We start from the raw sequence: 13500 nt of genomic DNA on the forward strand, positions 1-13500 counted from the left end.
GAGGTCTTCCGCAGAAAAACCTTCAATTTCAGCTTCTGTAAGCCATCTCATTAATGGCAGACTTCCAAGGGAAGTAATTTATAGACTGAGTAGGGGCCTGCACATAATCTATGGTAAATAAATATATGAACGAATAAATGGATGGGTGTAGCAATTTCACTAATGTTATAATTTGTAACAAATTTTTATTAAAATAAAGACAATATTGCAAAAGTAATATGCCATTTTAAACAATTTAAAAGTGCCTTTATTACCAAGTATCCTCACTCTCCAAATAAAAGTAAAGAAAGAATTACTCCTAAGATCATTATACATCATAACCATGCTAACACTATACATAATAAAATATATTTTAACCCTTTGGCATATATATTTCTAGGTATCTTTCTCTATAGTTTTCTCGCTTAAAATGCTTCATAACTCTTTGATAATTAGTGCTTTTCCGCAAAGTGTATTATGAATATCGTACCATGTCAATGAGATTTATCAATTCCATTTTTTTAGAGAACAGTTTGATGGGAACGGAAAGGGGAGATGCTTGAAACCACTGTGGTGCTCAAATGGGGAGATCAAATCCTAAGGTCGACAGAGACAGGAGAGAGGCTAGCATGCAGAAGGAGTCAGAGGAAAACTGACTGGTCTCCAGTGTGGTCATCCCTGGACGGTCAGAAAAACTTGCTGGTCTTCGGTGTGGTCATCCCTGCACACATTCATGGCCGATGCCAGCTGACTCACTGGGGTTGAGTGAAAGAAGCTTAGTCCTGAATAGTTGGTCTTTATCATCAGACACCAGCCTAGGGGCTGAATTTCTGAAGTTGGTATAAATATGAACCTGACCACAAACTCTTTTTCCTGTAGGTTTATTGTGGGTAATCCTTTTACACAGTAGTGGAAATGGACAATCACCCACTTGATAAAGACCTATGTAAACCAGCTAAAGGATTTCTAAATTTTTAGTAAATTATGTTTCCTTACTTACATTTTATCAGGCTTAACACTGAGCACATTTTAGCTCTAGATATTGAATATTAACTGCTTATCTTTCTTGGACATCTTTTCTCTAGTTTGTGGTTGTTTCTTTGTTAGCTTCCTGGACATTTCCCGGTCTTCGATGTTTGTTTCCAACTTACTCCTCTGCACCATCTCACACCTATTTTGAGGTCTGTTGGCTTCTACTAGGTTTCAAGTAACTAATTTCAGAAACTAGGTTGAAGTTTTCATGGATTCTGGTAGATTCAGATTTCATATTCTCGGATAATATATCCCTAGAAAGAAATTTCTTGGTGATAATGCTTCAGGCAAAAAATGGCAGAAGTTTCAGAAGCCAGAGCAGACCAGTGGGGAAGACCATTTTGGGCAGGACGCTGTCACATACTTTACATAAGTGGTTCTCCACACTGCCCATGCTTTTTGGTCTTTCCTGCATTAAACTAGGGAAAATTTAGCAGGTCAATGGGAAATTTAATGCTAAATATTTTTTGAAGATAATTTTAAGACTAGATAGAGCCTAACAGAATTGAACTCTGTTTTTTGATACAAACTTGTATTTATTTACTGTTAGGAGGGGAACCTGTGCCCCTCTTTTTTCCATATCTGCTTGTACCTATTTTGTAAGTCCATTCAGTTTGGACATGAGGTCTTCTGGCTACATCTAAAGATACTCTTGAATTTTTTATTGTGGAATAATAGAGGATTTTAAAAGGCGGATTCTAGTAACTCAAAAGATATTAAAAACTTTTATGGGTGATGAAGAGTGGGGATGTTTTCAGCTTTTTCTGTAATAAGCTGTTATGAGAACAGTCTTAGGAAGCTTTATTCATGGTCCAAAAGACCATTGATTAGCAGATGTGAGAGCAGTGGAGTATATTTTATGGCTTAAAGGATTATGCTAACATGAATAATCACATACAACTTACTCCAAGAAATTTCATTTATATCTTTCACAGAATCGTAACTTCAGCAGAAATTTTGACAAGTCATTTAGTTTCTCCTCCACTTTTAAACAGGATACTTTCCTCCAACCCGCATATGTTGTTTCCCCAACAATAGTGCCATGAAATATTGTGCAAGAAAGGAAAGCTTCCATGGTTACAAAATTCGACAAACTGAGTACAATTTGATCCTCTTGGAAATGATATCATAGACTCTGGAAGTTGTACTCAGACTACAGTACCTAAAGAGTAGCTACAATACAAAATACAAGAATAACAATATACAAAAAATAAAAAATAAGTACATAAGAGATTCAGATATGCAGCTGATTTGGAACCATTGGTTTGATCACAGGATGCCACCCCAGGGAACTGGGGAATGTGGTGTTCAGGGTCCTGACCACCTGGGAAGGCAGATAGGACAGCATCTATCTACTGTGAGCGGTAGGCAATCTTCAAATACAGGAGGTAAAAGAGGGAAAGAATCGACAAATGACTCTATTTTATTTACACAATGAGGTAATTCAGGCACATTCAATACAGATAAAGGTAATTCAGGCACATTCAATACTGAAAAAGAAATTCTCTAAAACATATCTCTGAACAAATACAGTCATGACTATGTGTTGCATTTATTATTTTAAGAAGTACAGTTAGTGTTCTGCAAAAATATTTATGATGGCTACACTGCTATAGCCTGTTTTCAGCAAAATGTGTAATTCTGTATCAATGATGAAATAGCACCTCAACAAAATAATGATAATGATCCCATACTATGCACTGGTACCTCTAATTTCTTTATGAACTGAAAGTTATTTTACTCATGTGTAGGTAAACCAGAGGAAGAATTAAGGAAATTAAGCAGGATTAATTTCTCCTAGGTGTATTTTAGTAGTGATTGAAGGAGCCAGTTCTATATTCTGAAGGATGTAGACTTTGGATAAAAGCTTGAAGGTTAAGTGGAATTTGGATAGACTGAGAAGAAAGGGAACACAAATTACATATAGGGGAAAATATGTGTAAAGTGTGAAGTTGCAAGATGAGTTTGTAATGTACAAAGAAGAGTGGAAAAGAAAAAAAGAATTCCCAAATAACCATGCATTTAGGATTCTCTGCCTCCCTCACTGTTCCTCAGGAAGAGTTGTGTCTAAGTTGTGTCTTTGAAAAGAACTAGAAACACTCTCAAATACTGTATTTCCAAACTTAAACAATAGCATTAATTTTGATCAGTGTCAGAAAAAAAAAATAAGTCCACATATGATATGTCAAAAGCAACTCTTCTGCCAGGCAGGCAAGGTTCTACAGAGCAAGATCCCAATGGCTACCATTTCCCACCATCATGAACTCTGTTCCCATGGAATGACTCTTCTTCCATCCCTCACACACTCTATGTTCATTTTTGCCTCCAAATCTTAGCTCATGTTATTTTCTTACTGAAAATATTCTCTACAGTTTTTGTTGCTTATTAAAGCCCCTTGGGGACTCAAGTGAAGTTTTATGTTATCATTTTCATTATTAACATATTGAGTCTTAGGCTGTGCAAGGCCTGGGTACTTCTAGATATAGGAAGGACAATTCTTGATATTATACACACAATCTAGTTAATTCCTCAGAAAACAGGATTATTTCCTTGCTTTAAAAATTATTGTCTAGGCCAGGTACAGTGGCTCATACTTGTAATCCCAGAACTTTGGGATGCCAAAGTGGGAGGAGCCCTTGAGCCCAGGACAGGAGTTTGAGAACAGCCTGGGCACCATAGACAGATACCATTTCTACTACTACTACTACTACTACTACTACTACTACTACTACTCCTCATCATCATCATCATCATCATCATCTAGGTGTTGTGGCATGTGCCTGTGATCCCAGCTAGTTGGGAGGCTAAGTTGGGAGGATCACCTGAGCCTAGGAGGTCAAGGATGTAGTGAGCACTGATCACATCACTGCACTCCAGTCTGGGCAACAGAGTGAGACTCTACCTCAAAAAAAATTGTCTAAAACCAAATAAAGCAGCATTTTATTGTTTTATGTTCTTGTATTATTATTATATTTTCTGACCACTGGTTGTATCTTTTCTCTGTCCAAAATGATAGATGCCCTCCCTAAGTCTAGATAACATGGTAAGCCTCTGTTACCCTACCTCAAAATGCTGGGTTTGTAGTAGATGTTCAGTGAATACTTGAGTTAACACACAAGCACACAAGCAGGCATGGGACCCTGAGGAAATCTGTTATACAAGAGCTATATCTTGATGGATGGGCAAGCTTGGGAACAGTAAGCATCTCAGCATATAATAAATAAACAGGACCCCCCATTCATAATGTGCTTTTGAATCCAATATCCTATTGCTCCTACAATAAGCCTGAGTGATGGGTAAGGAGACTGCCCATTTTACAGATGAAGTGGTTGCAGTTCAGAGAGTTTAAATAATTTGCTCAAGATCAGAGAGTGGGTATCAGAGTTGGACTCCAACACGCCTCTTATGATTCTGAATCTAAGGTGGAGGACAGGACTGGACAGCCAGCTGGGCAGGGGGAATCTTTGGGGAGGAGAGAGTTTACCAGAAGAAGAGGCAGTCAAAGGGGAATCAGGAGTTTGAAAGGTAAAGATAAACTTTGACTTGGGGTGGGCCTTGGGATGTGGTGCAGCTGGCAGCCAAAGATTTCTCCTATAGCTTTCTAACCATCTCAGGGAGAAGGATTTGGAATGAACATTAGCACATGACTGTCCTCAAATTGTGTGTAGGAGACAGTAGTTTTAGCTAACTGGCCACTGATAGGGTCACTAGCCTTCCTCTGTAAGGTGTAAATTGGCAGTTAGAAAGGGGTTAAATTCATGTCTTTTGCAAAGGTGAATTACATGGTTAGATATCTGCTGATCACCCTGTCACCACCTGTGAGGCACACAACTCTGTTCCACTTGCAGCCTGATATAACGCCTGAAATTGTTGCCTAGAGAGCTGAACAGTGACATCTATTGGTTCGATTTGAAATATGCAAGTTCAAAAGAGAAACAGCCACATTAGTATTTCTTCCCCTTTCAAAACAAATAGTAACAATCATGGCAAAGGAATGACCGTTCCAAAGGAGAAAATGAAGGCTTGGATAATCCGCCAACTGAATAATTGAGTAATGACATAATTGGATCATTGAAAAAAATGTTAACATTTTTACCAGTTATTAATTAGAGAATCATACATCACCCTGGGAACTTGCTTTTTGTTTTCAACAGGAGCCACGATTATGAAATGGTTCAAGCTGGCTTATTCATGTCTGTTGAGATCTCTACTGGTTTGCTTTTCAGACTCCTCCTGGTTCGAGAACAGAATGGCGTTAAATCACACTGCCCTGCCTCAGGACGAGCGCCTGCCACATTACCTTCGAGATGGGGATCCCTTTGCTTCCAAACTTTCTTGGGAAGCGGATATAGTGGCTGGCTTTTACCTGACAATAATTGGTAAGCTTCCTTAATTCTTCTGTGCAAAGGCTGCATTTAGAAAATTCATGGGCTGATATGTTAATTTTGTAAAAGGATTCTGGTACCTAAGTGGATAGTTTAGTGGAGACGAAGAGTGGGGAAGGGTAGAAGATGGAATGGCATTATGGCATTCAATAAATGTTTCCTAGAAATGACTCTTTATTATCATTATTACTAGGAATAAAATTCCATTGATAATCCAAGAACTCATAGCAAAATTATTTATCTTGAGATTGTATTTCATTTTGGTTACTTTGGGAGTAGATTTACTTTCTGAATACCACAATTAATGATAATGATATTTTATTTAAACAGAGTGCTTTTCTTTTATGTTTTTGATATAATCATAAGATTTTAGGTTGAGAATGGGCCTTAGAAATAATCTAGGTCAGTCTCCTGTTCTCACAACTGAGCAAACTCGATTGTGCTATAGTAATGGTGGAAACACTGAGTATACTTCACCTAAAAGTAAAGCTGCATCATGACAGCATAGCTAAGCCATTTTGGTGAGAGTTGAAAAATGTATTGGTGTTAAATGGAAGAAAGCCCAGGGTCAAAAGATTTTTGTGCATAATTGACGAAGGGGTGCACCTGCTTCTAGACTGCACAATCTCATTCATTCAGTAGCCACATGTGGCTTTTCCAAATTGAAAGGGGCTGTAGTGTAAATACTCACCAGATACTGAAGGCTCAATACAAGAAAAAGTGGTATAAAATATCTCATTAATAATTTTTAAAAATTAAATACATGTTGAACCCACAACATTTTGGGTATGTTAAGCTCAGTAAAATACATTATTAAAATTAATTTACTGTAAATTTTTAATTTATAAATTAAATTTTTACTTAGTACATTTTTACTTTGTTTAATGTGGCTACCAGACAATTTTAGAATCCATATGTGGCTCGCATTTCTGGCTTATATTACATTTCTATTGGACAGCACTAATCTAGACAATTAGGATTTAACCACCATACTTCTCTTAAATTTAAAATTGTTGTTTTAAATTTGGGTGACCAGTGTGAAGGTGGGTTATGTCTTTAGGTTTCTTTGCCTTTACTTTTTTCAGATGTTGGGTCAAACTTGCTCTCTGTCTCTTTTCTCTTTGTTTCTATCTTTCTCTTCCACCCTTCTTCCCTCCCTTCCTCCCTTTCTCTCTTTTTCTCCTTCTCTCATCTATTTATTACTGGCTAAGAATTTCATTAACCTCCTGAAATTAGCAATACTCGTTAGAAAACACTTGATATCCCTCTATGGTCAGTGCTTGAGGCAAAAGGAACTCATGCGATTCAACCAAATTCTGCTGTAAAGTGATTCCCTGGATCCTTGTCTTTATTGTTGTTAGCGTTTTACTAGTTTACATTCTGTGTCTTATAAATGAGTCCCCATCTCTTTTCCACATAAATATATATTGAGCATCCACTCTTTGCCACTGTTTTAAGTTGCTGGGAATAGAGCAGCGGATAAAATGGACAAACGTTCTGCTGGAACAGAGACTATCTTATCTCTGTAAAATCCACACTGCATTTTTATTAAACTTAAGTACTTTCAATTACCAGAAAAGGCAGAAAAATAAGCAACTTGATCAATTGAATTTAGCATAGCTCCATCACTTTCAAGGAATGAATTAAAAAGTAACATCAATAACCTGACAAATCTCTCCAGACAACACAAAATAGAGAGGCATATCAGTCCATTCCCAATCTTAAGCAGGGAGGATTGCAAGAAAAGGCAACCAGGGTGGGGGAAAATCAGAAATTCCCACCTGATGCACATGGAGTTGGAAGGAAAATCCACAATCATATTCCAGTGGGTTTGCTGAGATGGAGCCAGAAAAACAGGTTCAAAAAGAGTCCTTGGACATGGGGAGCTTCAGGAGGATCAGGGCACTGGGAGGTGTAGCCAATGGTACATTAGAGAACAGTCACGCAGGGTGAGGAGAGGGGTCAGCTGGAGGGGTTTGGACTCACCCTAGACCCACTTCTTGGACTTGGCAGTGTGTCTGGTTTTCACTCTCCTAGAATAGGCTAGTGTAGATGTGAGAAGATTCCTTTTTTTTTTTCAAGATAGAGTCTCACTCTGTCACCTAGGCTGGAGTGCAGTGGTACGATCTCAGCTCACTGTAACCTCCACTTCCCAAGTTCAAGCGATTTTCATGCCTCAGCCTCCTGAGTAGCTGGGGCTACAGGTGCGCACCACCATGTTTGGCTAATTTTTGTATTTTTTAGTAGGGATGGGTTTTGCCATGTTGGCCAGGCTGGTCTCGAACTCCTGGCTTCAAGTGATCTGCCCACCTCAGCTTCCCAAAATGTTGGGATTACAGGCGTGAGCCACCGCGCCTAGCCAACATGTGTGTGTCCAGGCTGCTTTTAAGGAGCCAGAGTGGAATAAACATTCTTGGTGGGCTTTGTTAAATACTAGAAGTCTTAAGAGACAATTGAAATATAACAATATAAATCTAAGTTTAAAATACAGGAGACATAAATTACAACCCCATTTTCTACCGTCCACACTTTTACTACTATCGTAAATACTAAGTTTATTAATAGTTAATATATATGACATTTTTGTATCCATAAATGAGATAGGATTTGATCATCTAAAAGTGTCCCTACTTGGGTCTTTGTCTTCTTAATCTGGTTGTCTTTTCACTAATATTAAGAATAAATTTGCTTTCTCCTGACACTCATCTATAACATACTGCTTGTCAGAATAATTTACATGTGATGAATAGAGAGGTGACTATTTTTTGATAATGCTTTGGGCACTGGGTGAAACCTTATGAAGCAGGGCCAGTAAAGAAAATTTAAGGAAGGAAAAGTAAGAAAACAAATATTTTCAAAAGAGACGTAGACAGATGAAAGGTGTTTCAATGAGCCTTGGGTATCAAATGAAAATGGATACTTGTTTTCACTCTTTTGGATACAAAGTAGGTGGCATTAAGTTTCTAATTTTCAAGCCACGTTTTCACATTTTGCTTTCCTAGCTGGTTTCCTTGAGTGAGCCCTAAATTTCATTATAGTTGGTTTGCTCTGGAACTCCTTAATCTCTTGTACTTTTCTCCTGCTTTATGAGAGCTAAAGAGGTTTTAATGGACCATTGAGCAGTGCTGACTCCAGGGAGTCAGAATTTCCTAAGAGCACAATGCAGTTAGTTCCTGGTGGTTTCACACCATCAGCTGAATCACACATTTCTTTCTTTGCCCCCAAAATGAATTGTGGTGGAGAAGTAGAAATTAAAACAGAAAACTCTGGGTTTCTCCTGTTAATACTCTCCTTATTCCTTACTACTAAAGGCAGCTGTACCAGATTCTCATTTATACACAGCTACACTATGAAGCAAGAATTCCTGAAGAAAATCTACTCTACATGTTAAGCTATGGAAGTAGGTGTATTCTTTTCTTAAATAAAGTCAGTAGGGATTGGGTCTTTTTGGATTTAAACTGGGTGTGTAAGAACTATCCAACAGTTTCATTGTAATGCCAAAGGCAATTAGTCATTAATAAAAGGATATGAAAAAGTGGGAACACACTTATGGCATTGTTGGTAGGTTCGGTGGGTTGAGGGTCACTTTCTCTCCCCTTGGTGGGAGGGACAGTGCCCAGGTTCTCGATTGTCACCCACTTACCCTTGATGTCTAGTCCAGTAGCAGCTGAAGGCTGTCCTATCTGCCAGACGCTCAGTGTCCATGTCTCCCAAAGAGGCAAAAGTCCTGGGGCTTCTCTGGGAGATGTCCATTTTCTTGAAGGGAGTTACGCCAGCCATACCTGGCCTCTGCCTCTCCTGAACACTGGCGCTCCCTTAGGAGTTCACAGTGATGCTGAAGGCACCTTCTTTGGTTGGCTTCATCTTCAGAATTTATCAAGAGCTAAGGGTTTAACCCTACTGATCAGAGGGAGGGAGTTCTATAAAGCCAATAATCTATAAAAATGGCTGAGGAAAGTACTCCACCCTGGGGGCCAGGACAAGAACTGACCACTGGGACTCCCACACTTTCCTGAGCCTCGCGGGGAAGTTAGCGATGCCTTTTTCTGGGTAAGTTCAGTCTTATAATCCCTGACTCCTGCCCCATTGACCTGTCACTCACAACTCATGCTTTTTATTTCATCTTCTTAATGTAGATTTTTTTTATTTAGAGTCCTCTCACTACCCTCTAAATCTATGGTGTCCATTTTTGAAGTTGAGAAGTGTTTCATATCTGAGTGAACTCTAAATCCTAGTTTTAACGATGGGAATTTTTATTTTTCCTTGTAGGGATTCTGTCTACATTTGGAAATGGATACGTCCTTTATATGTCTTCTAGACGAAAGAAGAAGCTGAGACCCGCTGAAATCATGACTATCAATTTAGCTGTCTGTGATCTGGGGATTTCAGGTAACACAACCATGCTGTTTTTTCTTTATGGGTTTAAACTACTCCCCATTCTAAAGTACTCACTGTCTCAGACGTCACCCCCGACATCTCTTCCCTTCACATCTCCTTCCACTCTTTGCTTCACAAATCATCTTTCAGACTTTTGTGGTAAATCAATGGGGTGCTGTCCGGTTGATGAGATTATTCATTTAATATTTATTGAGTCTTTTCTGTGTGTCAGGCATGTTAGATGCTGAAGGCACAATTTGAAATAATACATGATACCTCAGATGTCTCAAAGTGTAGTGGGCTAAATGATTCAGAAATCAGAAATCAGGAGGCAAGTCTCAGGTCAATATTTTAAGCTGCTTTACACCTCTTCAACCCTTATGGAAGTCTGATTAAAATAAACATCAACAGGAATCTTGAAGGGTAAATGACAGTTGAAGACAGTTGAGAGGTGAATATAAGAAGAGGAAAGAAGTGCCCTGCTGATGATATATGTAATCATGACTTAGTGACACATCTGAAGCATAGGAAGCTTCTGGTTCAGTGGTCCTCAAACGCAACTCACAAAATATCATCTGGGGAAGTTCTGAATTAGGTGGTTGAGAATGTTACCTGGGCATCAGGATATTTAAAATGAGAATCTACAGGTATGTTAATGTGTGGCTAAAATGAGAACCACTGGCTTCTTTTTCACTTCTCTAATAACACGGCAAGGAGGAGTTGGAATAAGATTTCTCCTTCACTATAATTCACTTTCAAAAATACGAACCATTTTAAGTAAATCATTCTTCACCTTCTTCTATACAACTTCAGAGTTGCTTAGATGGACTCTAATCTGTCCTTGAATCCCAACACCTGCTATTTATCTTCTGGTTTTAGGTCATTAGAGTCGGGTAATCTGTTTGAACAGTATACAGCAGCTCCTCTTACCATTAGAAACTTGTTAGTAGTTTCCCATCAACAGCCTTCTTTAAAAAGTTTTCTGGCTGGGCACAGTGGCTTGCACCTGTAATCCCAAAGCTTTGGGAGGCTGAGATGGGTATCAAGTTTGAGGCCAGGAGTTCAAGATCAGCCTGGGCAATGTAGTGGGACTTCATCTCAACAAAACAAATTTATCCTTGAAGTCTGGGTATTGGGTAAAACTACAGAAAACGAATGAACAAAAAATAGCTGGGACTTGATGAAGTTCAGGAGTTCAAGGCTGCAGTGAGCTATGATAGTACCACTGCACTCCAGCCTGGGTGAAAAAGCGAGACCTTAATTAAAAAAAAGAGTTTTCTCATATTTGTTTTTCTCTTCATAAGTGGATTTTCTGCCGATCTCTAAAACAAGGCTCAATACTAATCCTCCGCGTTCTGAGTCGCAGTTTAGCACACAGCAGATGTGTGCTCACTCAGTTTCGATGGTCTGGGTTATCTGGGAAGGCTTTACTGAGTATGGACCTGCATAAACATTATGAACCCTTATGATGAATGCACATGCACATTAAGAAGAACAAGACATGCTTGGTGTTGTGAAAATAATCAGGACGAACCCCAGGGGATTTGTGAGGCCACAAAACGGCTGCCATTTTCACCCATTGCCACGCGATGGCGGTGTCGCAACAGGAACGGTAGCTTTCCCGGCCAGCTCGCCCCGCGGGCCCCTCAGGTGCTCTACCTGGTACTGAGTTTAACATGCCTGAATGAAACCTGCCATTCCAGCTACCTCCTTCATCGGTGAATAATAGCAGGCTCATTGCTGAATTAGACTAGGCTTGAATAAAAATGTCCTGAATTGGCCTGATGCATTGAAACATGCTTTCAGCCAAGCAAGTCGGCTCTAGAATGGCACAAACCACCTCATGACTCTGCTTATGTCTTCAGGGTAATTCACCAGAAACCACTTTCTTTCATATAACAGCTTTCTCTGACCCAGATCGTTTTTTCAACTTCTGAGCATCTATAATACATTTTCCCTTCCAATAAACCTTAAAACTTTGCCTGCTTTATTTTTTTCTTGCTCAGCTATATTCCATTATAAGCACCTCCTGGAGGCCAGATGTATGGCATCTATGCAACTAATACTTGTTGACTAAATAGCAAGGGCTCCCAGTCGTGCATATTATATACACGTGTTATATTAGGCTAACCTCTTAGGATAAAGTCATGTTATATTAGGATAACCTGGAGTGGGGGGAGGTGTTAAAATGCCTGAACTCGCTCCAGGTAAGTGACAATATTGGGAGGTTTGTGGGGATGGATGGAACCCTGGATGTTGATATTTCAAAGCAAAGCAAAACAACCCCTCCAACGATGCTAATGTGCAGCCGGGTTCCGGAAACATTCTATTAAGTGGAAGAGAGAGAGACATTCTAGATGACACCCCAAAGATTAATCCAAAGAGCTACTGAAGAAGGAAGCCTGAAATCGCTTTTGCTAATGAGGATCCCAGGCATAACAGATGTAATTTTACTCCATTCTGTCACGTTCACTTGCCTTTTTGCTGCCTTTAGCACCCACCTGGCTGACACCCACCTCAAGCCTTTTAGTTTGCTGTTTCCTCTGCCTCTAATCCTTTCCCTCCAGAAGTTTGTTTGACTTCTTTCCCACCGATTTAGGTATCTACCTAAATGTCACATCTCAGAGAAGTCTTCCCTAATGTCTCTACGTAAAGCAACGATTTCCATCTACCTGCCTTCTCTGCTTTATTTTCCTTCGCTGTACTAATCACTACCTATCATTCTGTCATACCACATCTTATATTACAAAATTAGGGTTTTTTTGAGTGTGTCTGCTTTTCCTGTTAGAAAATAAACTTGTCAGTCTTGATGTCCACTTTGTCCTCTAGCACCTTGCTCTGTGTTTCTTAAACACTAGGCATTGAAAAATTAGTTGTTGAATGGAAAAAAAACCACAAACCCAAATAGTTATTTTACACTCCATTTCCTGTGGACTTACTGGAATTAGGAGGCTCTCATATGAGGGCACCCAGTCTAGCAAGCTGAAAGGTGGCACTAGCCGTCTAGACACCTAGAGGAGATGTGTGTCCAGCTTGCAGAAGGCACTCAGTACATATGTGTTGAGTGACAACTAACAGGAACTCCTGAATACTTTTGTATACCATAGAGTAATACACCTGGGAGGGCTGGGAGCTAGCACCTGAAGGCTGTGAATATCAGTTGCTTAGCTTTCCTAAAGCATTGAGGTTAGGGAAACTTCTTTTGTGATGTAGTTCAGTTAGAGGTTTGAAGAGCTTCCTCAGCACATTTTATTTTTTTATTTGGGGGACTGAATACAATAACTGAATAGGGAAGGCTACAGGGTATTATGTAAAAGTAGAGGAATGCTTTCTAGAAAGTAAAAAAAAAAAAAAAAAAAAAAAATTCTAATGGAGACCCGAGGAATAAATAGTTTAAATCCTGGAAATCTGGATCTGGTTGTAAATAGCTTGGACCTCACATTTACTGAAATAGCTATACCATATTTGAATAAGACATAACTTAACAGAAGAAGAAAGAAAGAAAAAACTGAAACAGAAGGAAATGTGGGAATATGGTTCTAACCTCAACAAAAAGGATTTTTAAATAAAATTTCTAAACAATTGTTTTAAAACTGAATTTTTTTCTTTGAAAAAGACTTAGAAGCTGAATATATAAAACAGGTGAAAAAATTATCTTTTCTGATTGACAGAAGGTGGAGCATGGAGCCTTGGCTGCTTAATATTTCTTTCCCTAAATGACGTACCT

General features: G+C 39.0%; 1 protein-coding gene across 1 annotated transcript in view; it reads left to right on the top strand.

The window, feature by feature from the left end:
• Window positions 1–5260: 5260 nt before the first annotated feature.
• OPN5 (opsin 5) overlaps window positions 5261–13500 on the top strand; it is a 29943-nt gene continuing 21703 nt past the window's right edge. Inside the window, exons 1-2 of the mRNA XM_017847681.1 lie at window positions 5261–5390; window positions 9666–9785. Of these exons, the coding sequence (XP_017703170.1) occupies window positions 5261–5390; window positions 9666–9785 (250 nt within the window). The remainder of the gene's footprint in view (window positions 5391–9665; window positions 9786–13500) is intronic.

This window comes from Rhinopithecus bieti, unplaced genomic scaffold, assembly GCF_001698545.2.
Source record: "Rhinopithecus bieti isolate Rb0 unplaced genomic scaffold, ASM169854v2 scaffold_28517, whole genome shotgun sequence".
In the NCBI taxonomy this organism is placed as follows: Eukaryota; Metazoa; Chordata; class Mammalia; order Primates; family Cercopithecidae; genus Rhinopithecus; species Rhinopithecus bieti.